Genomic DNA, 19,323 nt, shown 5'->3' with positions numbered 1-19,323 from the left:
TTCTTCATTGGGGCATCTCATGGAGGGACAGAGAAGGGATGAATAGAGCCTGTGAGGTCCTCAAATTCTCTCCCACCTTGATGGTGCAATGGATAGAACATCAGGCCTGGAATCAAGAAAACTTGACTTCAAATCTGACTTCAGACCTTCCAAGCTCTGTGACTTCTGTCTGCCTCAGTTTTCTCATCTATAAAATGGGGAACTCCATTTTAGTATCACCAACCTCTCAGGGTTGTTGTGAAGATCAAATAAGGTAATATTTGAAAAAGCTGAGCAGTGCCTGACTTGGGTGCTTAAGAAAAGCTTTTTTTTTCCCCCCTCCATTGTAGATGGGAGGAAATTCCTCCAGGCTTAAATAGGATCATACCTAACCCCTATATAACCTCAGATAGGAGGAAATAGCCTGTTTTTAGACACTCAGCAAGTAAGGGGTGGAACTAGGATTCAAATGCAGTCTTACCTCATTCCCAGCCAAACCCAAAGTGATGGGGTAGGACTTCAGATTTTATCTAGTGTCCTGTCCTGGAGAGTCCTACACTAAATCAGTAAAGAATCAGTAAAGATAATGTTGGCAGTTACAGTTTCTTTTTTTTTTTTTTAAGATTTTATTTGTTTTGAGTTTTACAATTTTTCCCCTAATCTTACTTCTCTCCCCCTCCACACACACGGAAAGCAATCTGTCAGTCTTTATTTTGTTTCCATATTGTGCATTGATCCAAATTGAGTGTGATGAGAGAGAAATCATATCCTTAAGGAAAAAACAAAAAGCATAAGAGAAAAACAAGATCAGACAATATCTTATTTTTTTTTTTGTTTTCTAAATTAAAGGGAATAGTCTTTGAAATTTGTTCAAACTCCACAGCTCTTTATCTGGATACAGATGGTATTCTCCATCGCAGACAGCCCCAAATTTTTCCTGGTTGTTGCACTGATGGAATGAACAAGTCCATCAAGGTTGATCATCACCCCCATGTTGCTGTTAGGGTGTACAATGTTTTTCTGGTTCTGCTCATCTCACTCAGCATCAGTTCATGCAAATCCCTCCAGGTTTCCCTGAATTCCCATCCCTCCTGGTTTCTAATAGAACAATAGTGTTCCATGACATACATATACCACAGTTTGCTAAGCCATTCCCCATTTGAAGGACATTTACTTGATTTCCAATTCTTTGCCACCACAAACAGGGCTGCTATGAATATTTTTGTACAAGTGATGTTTTTACCCTTTTTCATCTTTTCTTCAGGGTATAGACCCAGTAGTGGTATTTCTGGATCAAAGGGGATGCTCATTTTTGTTGCCCTTTGGGCATAGTTTGAAATTGCTCTCCAGAAAGGTTGGATGAGTTCACAGCTCCACTAACAGTGTAATAGTGTCCCAGATTTCCCACAGACCTTCCAACAATGATCATTACCCTTTCTGGTCATATTGGCCAGTCTGAGAGGGGTGAGGTGGTACCTCAGAGAAGATTTGATTTTCATTTCTCTAATAATTAATGATTTAGAGCAATTTTTCATATGGCTATGGATTGCTTTGATCTCCTCATCTATAAATTGCCTTTGCATATCCTTTGACCATTTGTCAACTGGGGAATGGCTTTATTTTTTTAAAAAATATGACTCAGTTCTTTATTTTAGAAATGAATCCTTTGTCAGAATCATTAGTTGTAAAGATTGTTTCCCAATTTACTACATTTCTTTTGATCTTGGTTACAGTGGTTTTTGTCTGTGCATAAAGCTTTTTAATTTAATGTAATCGAAATTATCTAATTGGTTTTTGGTGATGTTCTTCAACTCTTCCTTAGTCATAAACTGATCCCCTTTCCATAGATCTGACAGGTAAACTAGTCCTTGATCTTCTAATTTACTTATAGTATTGTTTTTTTATGTCTAAATCCTGTAACCATTTGGATATTATCTTGGTAGAGGGTGTGAGGTGTTGGTCTAATCTAAGTTTCTTCCATACTAACTTCCAATTTTCCCAGCAGTTTTTATCAAAGAGAGAGTTTTTATCCCAAATAGCTGGACTCTTTGGGTTTATCAAACAGCAGATTACTATAATCATTTCCTGCTTTTGCACCTAGTCTATTCCACTGGTCCACCACTCTAGCCAGTACCAAACAGTTTTGATGACTTACGTTTCATAATATAATTTTAGATCAGGTAGGATTAAGCCCCCTTCTTTTGCACTTTTTTCATTAAATTCCTGGAAATTCTTGACTTTTTATTTCTCCATATGAATTTACTTACAATTTTTTTCTAACTCATTAAAGTAATTTTTTGGAATTTTGATTGGGAGGTCACTAAACAGGTAGTTTAGTTTTGGTAGAATTGTCATTTTTATTATATTAGCTCTACCTGTCCATGAGCAGTTGATATTTGCCCAGTTATTTAAATCTGATTTAATTTGTGTCAGAAGTGTTTTGTAATTGTTTTCAAAAAGTTTCTGAGTCTGCCTTGGACTCCCAGGTATTTTATTTTGTCTGAGGTTAATTTGAATGGGATTTCTCTTTCTAGCTCTTCCTGCTGTATCTTGCTAGACATATATAGAAAAGTTGAGAATTTATGAGGGTTTATTTTATATTCTGCAAATTTGCTAAAATTGCTAATTTCTTCCAGTAGTTTTTTGGATGATTTCTTGGGATTCTCTAGGTATACCATCATTTCATCTACAAAGAGTGAGAGTTTTGTTTTCAGTTACAGTTTCTTTGTTTGAAAAAACCTATAAAAAGCTTCAGGAATAAATGTTGATGAGGATGCAAGAAAATTTTGCTACTAATACATTATTTTTCTTAAGGTTTTTTTTTTTGCAAGGCAAATGGGGTTAAATGGCTTGCCCAAGGCCACACAGCTAGGTAATTATTAAGTGTCTGAGGTCGGATTTGAACTCAGGTACTCCTGACTCCAGGGCCAGTGCTCTATCTACTGTGCCACCTAGCCACCCCTTACTAATATGTTCTTGGTGGAGTTGAAAAATGATTCAATCAATCTGCAGAGAAATTTGAAACTATGATCTAAAGACAATCAAATTGTGCATATCCTCTGATCTAGCAATCTTACTTAAGAGCTCTTTTTGTAATGGCAAGAAATTAGAAATTAAGGGGGAGACTATCAATTGGGAAGGGCTGAACAAGTTGTGGCATATGAATGTATTGGGATACTCTTTTGCTATAAGAAATGATGAGCAGAATGATTTCAGGGAAAAAAATTTACATGACCTGGTGTTGAGTGAAATGAGCAAAACCAGAAGAACATTGTACACAGTAACAGTAATATTGTATGATGGTGAATTATGAATGACTAAGGTCTTCTCAGCAATTCAATGATCCAAGGCAATTCCAAAAGACTCATGATAGAATGAGAGAGAAAGAACTGATGGAGTTTGAATAGAGATTGAAGGAAACCATTTTTACCTTTTTTGTTTTTTTTAAATATTCTTTTCCCCAAAGAGCATGAGTATTGTGGAAATATGCTTTACATGATTGCACATATATAATCTATATGAGGTTGCTTGTGATCTTGGGGTGGTGAAGGGAGAAAAATTTAGAACTCAATAATCTTATGAAAATCAATTTTGAAAATTGTTCTTACATAAAATTTAAAAACTATTAAAAAAAACCCCACATAGTCAAAATTCTTTGAGTCCTGTCCTGGTAATGGACTCAGTCTGTTTCTCAAAAATCATTTTAATTAAGCAAAGAGATGTTTCTAACTAGAAAGCTGGTCATTTGGGGGCATGAAACAATTTGGCCGTTGTCATCCATGAAAGAAAGGGGAAAAAAAATGCAAAATGGTCTTCAGTCCTGTATAGCTCCTCTCCACTTTTCCTCTCTGTACAAATGTTGACAGAAGGGTGCAAAAGGAAGCAAAGGTGGCTAAGGATCATTACTTTAGACCATCTGTAAATTTCAGCATTCTTGGAGTGAAATCTTTGTCCAGTGACCAACACATTGGGTGTGCTACTGGAGAAACTGGATTGTAATAGCTTTGATTTTCTTTGTAAATGAAATCTTAAAAGGAAGCCAGAATATTGAAAGAAGTTAGATTCAACTGGAAGGATGGTCCATAGATTCTTCTTCTTGGGACAAATAAGTATTGGTTTTATCCTGTGCCCAACCAAAGGCAACAAGAATCTATGTGAGACCTTTGGTCATCTTATATTGCAGAGTTCTTGATAAGTATTTGTAAGAAGACCGCCATGTAGAGAATTAATTGCAGATTATCTGACAAGCAGAGAGATATAGCAGTCAAGGGCGCTACCTATTTAGAATCTACCTCATGGAGAAGAATGGAAAGAAATTTGAGTGTGATCATTTCATAAAGCAAAAAGAAGCAGTGGGTGGCAAAGTCAGGTTAAGGAAAGCCTGGGAAAAGAGAAAAGCAAACAAATTCTCTTGAGGATGTTTAAGAATGAAATGGGAGTTGGGGCAGCTAGGTGGCGCAGTGGATAGAGCCCTGGCCCTGGAGTCAGGAGGACCTGAGTTCAAATCCAACCTCAGACACTTAATAATTACCTAGCTGTGTGGCATTGGGCAAACCACTTAACCCCATTGCCTTGCAAAAATCTAAGAGAAAAAAAGAACGAAATGGGAATGAAGACAACAAATAGAGGAAATATAGAGAATTCTGCAAAAGTATATTGCAAATAGCCCTTTCCCCCAAAAAAGGAAAATGAAACTTCTATGATTGGATTTCTATATCTGAGGTGATGGTATACATAAAGATGAAGTAGAAATAAAGATGAAAAGAACAAAGACAGGCAAAGTGGCTGGATTGGACCTAATGTTTATGGTACAGATCCATTCTGGAGGTGACTCAACTGTAAGTGCATTGAAGGATCATTTCCGTGGATTCTTCCCCTCTAAATTTTGCCTGGAATCGTCATTTGGTGGCTTTTGGAGTTTTTTTGGGGGGGAAGGAGTTCCCGGGAAGTGCTGCCATCTTGGCTCCGCTCCCCAAAGGATCATTTCCCAAGGTATATACATACCAAAGGCATGGTGTTAGACCATAAGTTATATGCTTTACAAATATTACTTCATTGAAACTTAACAACAAGCCTGGGTGATAGGTGCTATTATATTGACCATATTAACAGTGGAGAAAATGGAGGCAAATAGAAAGTAAATGATATACACAAGATCTCACAGATAGTAGATAATTTAAATGGGATTTGATCTCAGGTCTTCCTGACTTCAGGTCCAGTTATCTCTCCACTGCACCACCTAGCTGTCTCCTATGAATAAAATGGTGACATCAAGAATGCCATCAACTACTGAAATAGACTTCAAGGTGTCACATTGCCTACAGTTTTTCAATCTCTTTATAAAACTTTTGATTTGGTAGAACAAAAGTGCCATCTCATGACTCTCTTCCAACAAGGTGTAGCTTATGCCTACATCAAAATTATTTGCCAGTTCAAATAACAGAGATTACTTGTTCACTTGTCATGTTGATTACCATTATCACATAGAGCATAAAATAGGTCATCAAAGGTCCTTGTGACTGCAGAAGACCCAAAGCAGAGTCCAGTGTGGAGAGGGATTCCCTATAGGTCACCATTATCATAATAGCTAGTGTTTCTATAGTGCTTTTAGGTTGTCAAAGCACTTAATAAATATCTTCCCCCCCACCCCAACAACCTGAGAAACTAATAACCAGGCTATTTTTATCCCCATTCTAAGATGAGGAAGCAGGCATTCAGAAATTAAATGACTTTCTCAGGGTCATGGAGTCAGTGTCTGAGGATGGATTTAAACTTACCTTCTTGATTTCATGTCCTTTATCCACTGAGCCAGATTGCTGTCTGATATGTACTCTTCCATCCAGTGACGCTGGCTTCCTGGATGTTTCACAAATAAAACCCTCCATCTCTGAGCTCCAGACATTTCTCTTTTTCCCATCCATGGAATGCTTTCTCCTCAACTCTGCCTACTGATTTCCCTGACTTTGAGTCTCATCTAAAATCCCATATTTTTAAGGAATCCTTTCCTGAACTCTCTTAATTCTAGTACCTTTCTTCTAATTATTTTTTTTTAGGTTTTTTGCAAGGCAAATGGGGTTAAGTGGCTTGTCCAAGGCCACAAAGCTAGGTCATTATTAAGTGTCTGAGGCTGGATTTGAACTCAGGTACTCCTGACTCCAGGGCCAGTGCTCTATCCACTGAGCTACTTAGCTGCCCCCTTCTCTAATTATTTCTAATTATTCACCCTGCATATAGTTTTCTTTGCTTATTTTTGTTTGTATCTTATTTCCCCATTAGATTGTAAACTCCTTGAGAGTAGATACTATCTTTAACCTTTTTTTTGGTATCCCTATAATTTATTAAATTAATCTATTAAGAGACATTTAATAAATGTTTATTAATTGATTTATTGATAGGAAAACCCAAGTAGATGAAGAATGCCTACTTTCCAGATTATGATATACAATTATATGGGCAATGTGGATGTGTATGCATAGATACACACATAGGTCTATACATACATAGATATCATGTGCATACACATATGTATATGCCAGAAACTGTCTGTGGTCAGTGAATTCTGTCCAGATTTAAAAAGAGGAGAGAGGGAGGCAGGATTTCCTCTGGGAAATTTCATGATGTCTTTAATGATTCCAAACTTCTTGGAATGAAATTTCATCAGAATCATCAATAGGACATAGTTCAATCATATGTAGTCGTGAGTTCCCTCTTGTGGTCAATGCTAAAAAGTGGTTAACACCCATGACTCATTTGTTGATGATGCTGATGCTGATGCTGAATGACTCCAAGAGACCTGGGCTGGTGACCCAAGCATAGTGATCTTGAATTTTCAGTTGAATTCACTCCCCTTGGCTGGAATTTTATTCAAACAGCCTAAGTTAATACTCCATATGAGGATTACATCACCGCTACATTTATTTCTGGAAAAGACTGGAGGAGTGTTATGTTGTAAGAGAGAGATGAACAGCCAGGTGTTCCACCATCCTTATCATGTCAAGAAAAATTCACCAAATTTTCCAGGATGGAACCCAGTCAGCCCAGTGGCATTGACAAAAAGACTCTCAGAGGTAAAAGGGAGCTCATTAATCCAATCCCAGAGCTAACACAAATTCTCCGTACAACAAAGCTAACAAGTGCTTGTGTAGCCTTTGCTACCACGGCAGTTCGCTTATTATTTTTATGGTTTTTTTTAGTTTTTCTTTATTTCTTTTCATAGTGTTTTTATTTCCCCTGCAATTACATATTGAGACGATTTTAGCATTCATTTTTACAAGATTTTAAGTTCAAGATTCTTCTCCCTCCCTCCCCTCCCTCTTCTGAAAATAGTAGACAGTTTGATATAGTTTGTACATGAACTATCATTTAAAACATATTTCCATATTAATTTTAGTTGTGGAAGAAGAAACATTAAAAGGAAGAAATAATCATAAAAAATAAAGTGATTGATAAAAATATGCTTCAGTCTGCATTGAATCCATCAGCTCTTTGTCTGGAAATATATTTTCCTTCCTACTTGTTTTGGATCATTGTGATGCTGGGAAGAACTAGGTCATTCACAGTTGACTCACACAATGCTGCTGATACTGTGTACATTGTTTTCCTGGTTCTGTTTATTTCACTTTGCATCAATTAGTACAAGTCTTTCTAGGTTTTTCTGAAATCTGTACAACAGTAGTCCATCACAATCATATACTACAGCTTGTTCAGTCATTCCTCAATTAATGGGCATCCCCTTAGTTTCCAATATTTTGCCGCCACCAAAAGGGATGCTCTAAAAATTTTCCCTTTTTTTACGTTCTCTTCGGAATATAGTCCATTTATTGTTGACATCAAAAATCAAAGACTAAAAAAGGGAGAAAATGAGGAAGATGGGGAGGGATTTTCATTTCACCAATCTGGAGGTTTCATAATAGCCTGAGTTGGGGGTAGCTAGGTGGTGCAGTAGATAGAGCACCAGCCCTGGAGTCAGGAGTACCTGAGTTCAAATTCGGCCTCAGACACTTAATAATTACCTAGCTGTGTGGTCTTGGGCAAGTCACAACCCCATTTGCCTTGCAAAAACCTAAAAAAAAAAAGTCATAATAGCCTGACTGCATCCTTTCTCCTTGTGACTCTGCTAGCTTCTCCTGGTTGTTCATCTCTGCTTCAGGTCCACAAGTTCTCTTTGTATCCTTGTGTCTTCTGGGAAGTACTGATTTTGGCTTCTTCATCTTTTCATATGGTCACCAGTTATCCAATAGTGGTTACTAGACACCTGCTCATTAGAGGGAACAGATGACACTTGCCTTTGTGGTTTTCCTTGGGTTTGTTATTCTTAGGGGAATTAGGGTCCTTAGGGTTTTATTCCACTGACATCTCAGACTCTTGAGCAACAAACCCACTTTTGGCTATAGTCTAGGATTCCTTGGGGGTTTCCTCTCCCCTTCCCAAAGGAAGAAACAAAAGAAGAATCCATAATATAAATCACGTTTGGAACTAAAAGTTTATTCCTACATATAAAAGAGAATGTCAGGCAAGAATAATAGCATGATTAGAACAGAATTGAATAATTTGTGTAATTCCAACCATGTTGGGCCAAAATTCTCTTTCTGAGGCTGATGAGTAGTCATTTTTATTTTATCTCTAGTGTTCTAATGCAGTCAAAACATCCTGGTTTCTCTCCTTCCTACCCCCAGCTCCTCTGTCTCTCTCTTCCTCCCTGTCTCTGTCTCTGATTTTGTCTCTGATGACCACTCTCTTCTTCCTATCCCACTATTTCTACTGCTTTCACAGCTGTAATTTTTCTTGAAGCCTCAGCAGCTTCTTCCCAGCATTCATAAACCTCTTTCCAAGTCCACAAGATCAATGCTGAAGGGAAGGAAGAATGAAAGGAGAGGAGGCAGTTCAGGCTTCCTGGACAAACCCAGCTAGTTGAGTGCATGGCATATATGTGGAGCAGGGCACCCCGGGGATGGTGGGCTGGGCTTGGGGCACCAGCCTTGACAGAGTAGTGGCACAAGCCTGGCAGAAATAATTTTATGAACTACAATTATTCTGAACAATGTTTTTTTTTATTAGAAAGAGAATTTTCCAAATTGACAGCCTCCTCATGTTTTTTGGACATATCCTCTTTTAACAAAAGTCATTTGAAGTCACAATTTTCCACATCAGAACTTTCTCCATCATGGTTTTGATATATTGTGGGTCAGCATTAAAAAATTGAATGGGAATTTTTTTGGAGTTTTGTGGAAGCCGAAAATGAGACACAAACGACACATATTTTATCTTTTAATACCATCATAATTCAGACTTCTTCTCTGGTATAAATATGTCAAAAACTTTTACTCAGATTTTCCAGATAGTAGATGTAGAAGGGATAAGTGTATAGGATCCTTGACCACAAAATATTACATGATCAAGGATGAACATAGTTCTGAGTCTAGGCAAGGGTTCAATTAATGGTTTGCTTCATTAAACAGAAACATAGTCACCTAACTTTTGGCACACCCTTGGAGAAACATTTTCCTAAAATCATTCAATGTCCCTTCTACCGATTCCTTTTATGGAATCTTCAGGTGATTCAGCTGTGAACTCAAGAAATACTTCTCTTAACTGAATTAATCAAAGGCTTTCCTCTTCTCTTCCTCTGCTTCTTACCTAAATATCTTCAGGATGCAGGAAATAAACCAATGGCATTAATTAGATTAAGGTATTTCCATTTTTAGTTTAGTCGGTGCTGTTTAGTCCTTTGAATCCTGTCTTTGATTTCATTTGAGGTGCTCCCCCATCTGGAAAAATCTGCATTAAAATGTTGGCCCTCCCTTTCTACAGAGAAGTCTGATTTTTTTTCTGGAGTGTTTCCTGTATCTTATTGTAAAATTGGGGTCATTGTTTTATGCATTCTTGAATTTTAAAACTTTTTCTGTGTTGTTGTCAGCTTTCACAAGTTATCTATCGCTAATGCAAAATGGTTCCCTGCCCCCCCCCCCCCCCCCCCCCCCCCCCCGCCCCAGCTAATTCTCATTTTATTTCTTATGCAGACCCATGATGGGAAAGGTCATGATATGGAGGGATCACTGTAAATATCCCTTCCAACTTTTACCTTACGGACACTTATAGCAACCCAGAAGCTGAGAGGAGCCTCTGCCCCTTATTTATATTCCCCTAGGAGCCTAGCAGAGCTCTTACCACTTAGCAGTTTGCCCCCAAAACCTGTTGATTGATTGAATAGTTAACAATAGCCAGAACTCTAGTATATAAACAAGCTACCTGGGTTAGGAAGAGTTAGAATATCACATGATGCATGAATGCTGGACACACAGAATGGAGCCAGTGTCATATTAGTGTCATATTAGTAAAGTTTAATCTCTTCCCCCAACAAATACCCCCAACTTTTTAAAAAATCTTTCTGCATTTACTGGGAAATAAAGACTTAGAAATGATAATCAGTAGTCATTCATTCTGTAATTTAGTGGCCAACGTAGCTAGTCAAACAGGTGAATTAAGGCTAAAAACCACTTTTCCACCCAAAATGAAACCCAGGAGGGCTAGGTTCTTACTTTACCTGGATGCAGGTAGTGAGGTGACTGGGGAATGGGGGCAGGTGTGCACAAGTTAGTTGGGGGGGAGGTCCACAAATGAATCTGCTTAGCCCTGATTAGGCAACATCAGGTGCAGTGAGATGGATAGTTGTAAGGACTGTGGGGTGTTGGCTTTTACAGACTGTAAGGGGAGATTGTTGGGTCATTATTTATTATACACACACACACACACACTACAAAGCCTGTGATTATGCCTATGGGCAGATAGGTGAGTATAAAACAAAAGAAATTGAGCTGAGTGAGGTCTCCTCATTCAATATCGAGCCTTCTGACCCAGGGGAGGTCAAAAACTAGCTTCAACTAGTCAGGGGTTCACCTAGGGTTTGTGTCCTTGTCCTTTGTGTCCGCTCAGTGAAGTTCATACACATTACGGTACACTTCTGTGTGCATGAGTATAATGAGCAAGATGGGGAAAATCCATAGGGTTCACCCTGTGGATTAGATTGTAACCCTGACCAATGATTGGCACAAAGGGGAGGAACAAGACTTTCAAACTGCGTGTAAGCCTGTACATTGCCATAACTTTTTTGCAAAGAAAGTAAAAGTCATTTAGACATTCTGGACTCCGCAGGAGCCATTGATAACAATGGTGGTGGATGCTAATGGATGTAGGGAGTTGCAGGGTTTGAGATATGGTGAGGTTTTACTCATCTTCACCCCAATGGATCACCCAGTTTCAAAACCTTTGGAGACTGGGGACTCATCTCAAATCCTTTGCTTCTTGCCTTATTGCTGCTGGGAACTCAGCCCTTTGGAGGGAGAGGGAGCTGAGGTAGGGATTCCCAGAACTCACATGGGCTACACTCTTGCTATTCTTCAAGGCTGGTATATTCCCACCACCCTCCTCCTTCCCTCCTATTCATGTGCTAAGTCCACTACAATTTCATATCTAACCTCAGGCCAGCCTTCACAAGAACAAAACAATCAGTCTCCTCCCTGAACAAGTGGCTACCCCACTGTGGAGGCTGTTCTGAACCCCCTCTTCTCTCCTCCAGCTTTCCAGGCTTCCACTCCAGGGCCTTAATTAGCTAAGGGCTTCTTATCATTCCCATCATTCAGGGACCTTCCTCTACTAATTCCTTCTCCCCTCCCACTCTGAAGAGGTGGCCTATTCCTAGTTAAGGTGACTGGACTCATTCCCTTGGGACGTCTCCATCGTCTCCAGGCTCACTGATCTTCAGTCTTTTCTTATCTACCAGGTCTTTCCTTGAAGGACAGCAGACCTGCATCATGTCCTCTCTGGGTCCTTCTCAGTTAAACTCCGATTGTCTCCACTCTTGCAGCTTCCAAACTCATGCTTCCCCAGCTACCAGATGCCTCAACCACGCTTGCCCTTCTTGGTCTCTGGAGCACTTGGGACTTCCCAAGGAAGATTCATTTTTGAGGCTGTGCTCTTTACTGGTTTTTCCTCCACATCACACCCTCGATTGTGGGTGTCCCCCAAGGCTCTTCTCCTTCTCAGCTTCTTGGCTGGTGATATCAGTTCCCATGAACTCAGTTGCCATCTCTCTATCCCTGATTCACAAGTCTAGTCAGATAGCCTGAAAGCATTCAGCTCAATGTGTCCAAAAGAGAATTATGAGATTATTGAAAGGCTTGGTTTTTCTGCTATCTCCTCAGGCAAAGCCAGCTTCTCTCCTGGAGGGGTGTTGGGGGCCACAAATTTTGTTTGCCAGCAATGACACACACACACACACACACACTCTGCCATAGGACTCAACTACCCACTCATCCTAATCATTTTGGGGATAACAAAGGTGAAAAGGCTGGGAACAGTTTTATTGGTTATAAAGTCTGCAACACTGGCTATGGTGCCACTGTGAAGTGGACAGGAGGTAAGTGCTTCCTTCTTCCCCAGTGGGAGGGCGCTCCCTGGTCCCCGAGCTCCTCTGAAAGGAGCTGGGGAGAGGTGGGAAAACCAGTTGCTAGGACAGGAAGCATTTAATTCTGGCCATGAAGTCTTGTGGCTGGTCGGCATGGATCCAGTGGCCTGCCCCTGGGACAGACAGGATCTGAGCTTGAGGGAAGAGACGCTTGATCTCGGGGTGGTGACTAGGCCTGTGGAGATAGAGGATGAGATTGATGGAGAGGCATAAGAGGGAGAAAAGCGTCCACCCACCTCTGGCCCAGTCTTACTGGATGTATTTGGAGTTGGCACCACTGAGGAAGAGGGTAGGGCCAGAGTAAGACTGCTGGACCAGGGGGAAGTCCATGATCTTGTCCATCTGCTGGTTCAAGGCTTCCACATTGACCCTCCACACAAACTGCCCATTGGTTCTCACCAGATTGGTGAGAAGGAACTGCCGTACATTGATGTCCTGGGGGTGGGGAAGGATGGTGTTGCTGGCATACTCCCCTGGACTCCAAGGTCCTTTCTTTCCTCCCCTCTCATGCCAGGTCCATCTCTACACCCAGCTTAGTCCTTAACCAGGGTCTCTATATTGGCTCACCTGGAGACAAGGGGAGGTCACCTGGTCCAACCCCTTCACTATCCAGATGCAGCCAAGAGACAGGACTTGTCCCCACACAGGATGTGCAGCACATCTGCAGCCCACAGCCTCTCCCAGGTCTCCTTGGAACTCTCCTTTCATTCTGCCCCTGTACCACAACCTCCCAACTTGGGTCTCCCTGGCAGGTGAGGCAGGGTTACCTTGATGATGTGACAGAGCTGCTTGTCCGCTACTTTGCGGGCTTGAGACAGGGTCAGCTCCTGGGGGATTTGCAAAGACTTCATGGCTTCTAAGTAGGAGGAGAAGCTGGAGACGCCCATGATCGGTAGTGGGCTGATGTCCACCGAGATCAACCGTTCCACCAACTCCGGCTGCAGAGAAAAGTCGCCCCAAAGGGACCGCCATTGAGGCAGAGCAGACGGGGAGGGCTGTGAAAGGGGCCAAGGGTGGAGCACTCTGGAACTCCTTGAAAGCTTCTTAGGACTCCCTGATGGCACCCCTTGTACCCACAGAGCTGGGGTAACATCAGAGCAATGTATGGAATTTATCCCTCCCCCTCCCTGATGCTCAGGCCCTGGAAATGTCCTCCTGTCCATTAGGATTCAGCATGGAGTGAAGCCAAAGGCCTGGTTCCCACTGCTCCTTTGATCTTCACCCCTTCCCAAGAACCTCCTCAGCTTAGGGACCAGACCAGACCCTGGAGCTTTAATCCTTCCGCTTCTGCCCCGCCCCCAGTCCTGCCCAGTGGTGGCCCAGCCATGCTTCTGGGGCAGGCAATAAGCACTGACTAAGGGCCTCCTGTAGATCAAGCTCTGGGCCCTGGCTGCCTTGGTTGCACTGGGCCTGGGTCTCGGCCTCCTCCTTCTTGGCCCTCCAGGTCTGGAAACTGGTTAAAGACCTGCTCCTGAAGTCTGTGACACACACCCCGCCTTGTGCTGCTCACCACCATCATCCCAGTGTCCCTTCCTGGACTCTGCTCCCCTCCAGGTGCCTTTAAACTCCAAGGACGGAGTGCTTACAGGTGCCTTCCTTCTTCCCTCTTCCCTCCCTTCCTCTCTCCTCTCCGCCTCCCCAGGCCCCTGGCTCCTACCCGCTGCAGTGCCAGGATCATGGCTGTCTTGCCCCCCATGCTGTGCCCGATGAGGACGCAGGGGGCCAGGCCCAGCTGGGGCAGCAGTGCCTGCAGGTCAGCGCTCATGGCCTCGTAGCTGGCATCCGGGCTGTGCGGGCTCTCGCCGTGGTTCCGGGCATCCACCGTCAGAACCTGGGGAACAGAGACTTGGAGCCTGCAGGAGCCCCTCCCCTGTCTGGGGGCAGAGGTGGGCAGCCGGACGAGAGGGGGGGAAGGGGCTGCCACAGACCCTAGATGGAGAGCAAGAAGGGGCCTCCAAGGTCGTGGAGTCGTGAGGAAACCGATCCCAGGCCGTGCAGGATTTGAATCCGGGTCCAACCAGGGGCACTAATGTACTCCCATCTGAGCAGAGCTTCGAGGTCGTGAGGCCTTTGCCTCCTTCAGCCACAGTTGCCTCCTCAGTTTTGGGGAGTCTGAGGCTCGGGGTCCTCTCCTGCCTGTCCCACCCAACCCTCAGCAGACATGGCTCGGCCCCAGTCGCCGAGGAGGAAAGAGAAGAAGCCTTTGGGGGGCAGGTCCCGCTCTGGGGGCAGGAGCCCCATCCAGCAGGGGCCCGGGGTGACGGGGCCCCATCCCCCCGCCGGCCCCCAGCACTGGGGCGCAGGGGGGTCCCTACCTTTCGGCCGGTCTGCTGCCCCAGGGCCTTGGCGATGGACTGGAAGTTGGTTTTGCTGCCGAACAGGCCGTGCAGGAAGACCAGGGGCGGCTGGGGGTCCTGCGAGTCCAGCAGCTTGTAGGAGAGGGGCAGGGGCCTGGGGGGAGACTGGGGTCAGAGCCGGGGAGGGGTGGGGGAGAGGGGCATGGGGGAGGGGGCAGGGGGAGGAGGGCAGGGGCCTGGGGGGGAGACTGGGGTCAGAGGCGGGGAGGGGTGGGGGAGGGGGCACATGGGGGAGGGGGCAGGGGGACCATGGGGGAGAGGGGCAGGGGCCTGGGGGGGAGACTGGGGTCAGAGGCGGGGAGGGGTGGGGGAGGGGGCAATGGGGGAGGGGGCAGGGGGACCCTGGGGGGAGAGGGGCAGGGGCCTGGGGGGGAGACTGGGGTCAGAGGCGGGGGGAGGGGGTGGGGGAGGGGGGCATGGGGGGAGGGGGCAGGGGGACCATGGGGGAGAGGGGCAGGGGCCTGGGGGGGAGACTAGGGTCAGGGGGGCCTGGGGGCAGAGCCAGGGAGGGGTGTGGGGGAGAGGGGCACTGGGGGAGGGGGCCATGGGGGGCGGGGTGGGGGGCGAGGGGCCATGGGGGAGGGGGCCATGGGAGGGGGACACCATGGGGGGAGGGGTGGGGGGTAAGAGGGGAGGGGAGAGGCCCGCAGGGCGCCCCCCACCTGGGCCCGCTGCTCCGGGGCCGGCGGGGCGGCTTTGGGGGCTCCCAGCCCAGCCCCCCGAGGCCTCTGCGCGCCCACGTCCAGCGCCACATGCCGGGCGCAGCCCCCTCTGCGCGTGCCCGCGGCGCGCGCCCCGCGGCGCGCTCCCAGCAGCCGGCTCCGCCCCGAGCAGGTCCGGGTCACTCTGCCGCCCACGTGCTCCCGCGCATGCGCAGGGCAGCCCTCGCCCCGCCCCTTCCAGCCCCTCCCCCAGTCCCCGCCCCGCCTCCTCCTCCCCCAGTCTCCTAGGTCTGGGCGGGGCTGGGAGCCAGGTGGGGGCGGGGCCTCCGCCCGGAGCCAGCGTCTGCTGCCCCCCTGGTGGAGGAGGAGGAGAAGGCTGAGGATAGCAGTGAAGATGATGATGAAGATGATGGGGATCAAACAAGTGATTCAAAAATGATGACCGGTCTCAGAAACGCCCGGCTTTCCTTTGGGGCAGCTACGTGGGGCGGCACACAGGATGCCAAACCCGGAGTCAGGAAGATTTGAGTTCAGATCCCACCCCAGATCCTTCCTAGCAGGGTGAAACCCGGGGGGAGTCGCTTAACTCTGCCTCAGTTTCCTCATCTGTCTAAATGAGGCCAGCTAGGTCAGGCCCCTCACTTTCTGATCTCCCCCAGGGAGGTTCAGGGAGTGGCCCCAGGTCACACCAGAAGCCAAGACGCCCTGAGGGGTCCTCTCCTCCCCATCCTGCCCACCTCTCTGCAGAGTCCCCAAGGAGGAAAGAGAAGAAGCCTTGGGTTGTTCTACACAACCTTTCAATTAATGCTATTTTTAAGTTTCAGACCCTCAGTAGGTTGACTCTTTGAGTTGATGTAACCTGTGACTCAGGGTTAGGGATTTATTCTTGGCCTAGGGTTAGGGATATATCTGGATGTCACCAACAGCCGGGGTCCAGTTCATCTAAGCTCTGATGCTAAGGGGCATCCGTGGTGGAGGGCTAGGGCTCCTCTGGGCCTGAGACAGGCTACACTCGGAGGCTTGGCGAGGAGGGCAGCCGTTGACTCTGAATTCTTCCTCTGAAGTCCAGTGGTTAGCCTCAAGGACCAGACCTCAGAACCCTAACAAGGCAGCACCTTTGATCTTGAGCAGAATGCTTCCTGACTCGGTCTCCACAACTGTAAAACCCACCTCTGGCTTGCCTTGTGTGGAGGAGCCAGCTGGAATTTTGTTTTTAATCTTAGTAAGGCTTTGAGGTCCCTGGAGACGGACTCTCTTTAAATACGCCAGGTGGTGTTTTAATGAATTGTGGTTATCCTCGAGAGGGAAGCAGATCTGTACATCTGAGCCAAACAAATGATGAGGGCCTGGGGGCCCTGGGAGCAAGGGTGGGACTGGAGGGGGAAAGGTCAAGCTTGAGAGATGAAGGAAAATGAGATGTTCTGTAGGCAGAATGATCCCCCAGAGGCCGGGGACCTCTCCTTCCTCACCCTCATACTTTTGGAATCTCTCCTCCCCTTCCAATTCCATCCCTCCCCCAGGTGAATGGAATCTCCGCTTGCAAGGTGATTCTCTGACCTTGAGGAGAAGGGAAAGAGGCCAACTCTGGAATCCGAGATCTGGGCCCAAATAACTCCGATGGTTCTATCTGGGAGATCAATCAAAATACATATCATCTCATTTTTATCCTCATACCAGGACTGGGAGGTACTTACAGATGAGGAAACTGGAGCAGGCAGACGCTAAATGCCTTGCCCAGGGTCCCACAGCGTCTGAGGTGGGATGTGTCCTTAGTGGAGCAAGGGGCAAAGAGAGCTGATCAGCTAGGTTAGGTAAGTGAAGAACTGAAGACAACATTCAGGTTGTGACTAAGAAAATCGTGGTGATGCTGTGGAAATGTTATGCCAGCAAATAGCTCATGTAGCTTGGGCTTTTGTATGCTTTCTCCCTTCAAAGCCCTTCTTGTAAAGGAATGTTATATTTTTTTGCACCACCTCTGGGAAAACTTGTTCTTTTGTGTCTCTCTGTACCTCTCCTTGAACCGACTCTGCTATCTGGTCAGAAATCTTCCTGTCAAAGATATCACGTTCCAAGCAGGGTCCAGAATCATCTAGCTCCTGGAAGGGAGACTGAGGCACACAAGATGTTATAATAATAGAATGGTACCCAGTATTGGGCTAATCAAATTTGCTTGAGCAGAGTCTTTTCTCTCATATATCATAAACCATACCATATTTCCCCTGTCTAAGCCTTACTATATCTCACTCTGATTGTTTTCTAAAGGACTGTACCAGTTGCTTCACCTTTACACTGGTATCAATAAACTTTATGTCCCTCATAATTCTGAGGTCATTGTCTCATGAATCCTTAACTCTGCTCAATCTTATACTTCAACAGTGGTATTCTCGACAATGATAAACAAAATAGGAAGAAGGGAAAGTTTTGGGGGAAAGATAATGAGCTGTATTGAATATACTGAATATATATGGATATATTGAATTTTGAGATGGCAAATTAACTGTCCTGAGCCTTAGTTTCTCTGTCTGTAAGATGAAGAAGTTGGACTAGATGGCCTCCAAGGTCCCCTCCAGTTCTAGGCCTGTGATTCCATCATTTAAACCTCCCTATGCCTCAGTTTCCCCCTCTGTAAGATAAAAAGTTGGATCAGGTGGCATCCGACTTCCCCTCCAGTTTTAGAGCTATGATTCTATCATTTAATCTGCCCGTGCCTCAGTTTCCCCATCTGTAAGATGAAGAGGTTGAACCAGATGATCTCTGAGGCCCCATCCAGCTCTCCCATCTCTGCATATGCTGGGATTTGAGGACCTAGTCCAAGGTTTCCCCTTGTAGACTATTGAACATACCATGCCACGTCTGATCCGGGAACAGCTAGGCCATTGTTGCTCGACCTTAGCAGGGTCTCTGTGAAACTCCTGGGCTCAGAACTTCCTGCCCAGGTTTCGGTTTTTATTTTTTGCACAAATCTCTACGTGGGTGAGTGTGGTAATCAGACCCACTGCGGGTCACTGAGCCAAGGCAAGGCAAAGGCAGACACAGGGAAACTAGAGTGTTGATAGCCTGTTATAACAAAAAGTAACCTGACGGCAAGGAGCGCTCCCCAAACAGAGCCAGCCAGCATGAGCCACATTCCTCACCCAAAGCAAACACAAGCCAGGCAACTGCTGCCCCAGGCTTTGTGCTGACCTTGTGTCATCCTGGGGGGTCTCGAGTTATGTCACCAACTTTTAAAAAAAGAGGTGCTTGGCTCTGGAAGAGTTTCAAAGGTATTTCTAAAGCAAACACGGGGAGTTCAGAAACAAACCCTTGAATCTTTAAAGGGAAATGGGGTGAATCTGAACAATCCACCCCCCTGTCCAGCTAGCCTGGTGTCTGTAAGGAGGGGAGGAAGCATTACAGAGCACCAAGGTCACCCTAGACAGACAGGGCCACTGGACTAGGCCTCTGGCTGATTCAGAGAATCAGGGTCCACAGCAACCCCTGGGGGCTTTGTGTCAAGAAAAGTCTTAGGGACCCACTTCACCAAAGTGGTCAGATGCAGGGAACAACCCCTTGTTAACTGAAGTTTAGTGTGTAACCTAAGAGAAATGAGGCTTTTGTTTACTCTGGACCAGATTGAGAGGTAGTCCTTTGAGTTTTCTTGGAAGATAGACCCTCTCTCTCTCTCTCTCTCTCCTCTCTCCTCTCTCTTTCTCTCTCTCTCTCTCTCTCTCTCTCTCTCTCTCTCTCGGTTTGGCAAGGCAATGGGGTTAAGTTAATGGGGTTAAGACTTGCTCAAGGTCACACAGCTAGGTAATTAGTAAGTGTAGGAGGCTGGATTTGAACTCAGATCCTCCTGATTTCAGGGCCAACGCTCTATTCACTG

General features: G+C 45.4%; 1 protein-coding gene across 1 annotated transcript; it reads right to left on the bottom strand.

The window, feature by feature from the left end:
* Positions 1-12,317: 12,317 nt before the first annotated feature.
* Positions 12,318-15,620, bottom strand: LOC141488927 (sn-1-specific diacylglycerol lipase ABHD11-like). The gene is made up of 6 exons (XM_074189418.1): positions 15,462-15,620; positions 14,758-14,893; positions 14,100-14,273; positions 13,210-13,380; positions 12,696-12,877; positions 12,318-12,617 (listed from the first exon to the last, which is right to left on the bottom strand). The coding sequence occupies exons 1-6, from the start codon at positions 15,551-15,553 to the stop codon at positions 12,485-12,487; spliced, it is 888 nt and encodes a 295-aa protein (XP_074045519.1). The 5' UTR covers positions 15,554-15,620; the 3' UTR covers positions 12,318-12,484.
* Between the last annotated feature and the right edge of the window lie 3,703 nt (positions 15,621-19,323).

This window comes from Macrotis lagotis, chromosome 5, assembly GCF_037893015.1.
Source record: "Macrotis lagotis isolate mMagLag1 chromosome 5, bilby.v1.9.chrom.fasta, whole genome shotgun sequence".
Lineage (NCBI taxonomy): Eukaryota > Metazoa > Chordata > Mammalia > Peramelemorphia > Peramelidae > Macrotis > Macrotis lagotis.
The sequence above is the reverse complement of the archived record's forward strand: the minus strand, read 5'-3'. Positions and strand labels throughout refer to the sequence as shown.

Coding starts and splice junctions, on each gene's coding strand:
- LOC141488927 (XM_074189418.1), bottom strand. CDS start 15,553: ATGTGGCGCTGGACGTGGGCGCGCAGAGGCCTCGGGGGGCTGGGCTGG. Junction 13,381..14,099: donor TGATCCTGGCACTGCAGCGG/GTAGGAGCCAGG, acceptor TTTTCTCTGCAG/CCGGAGTTGGTGGAACGGTT. Junction 12,618..12,695: donor GCCAACTCCAAATACATCCA/GTAAGACTGGGC, acceptor CTATCTCCACAG/GCCTAGTCACCACCCCGAGA.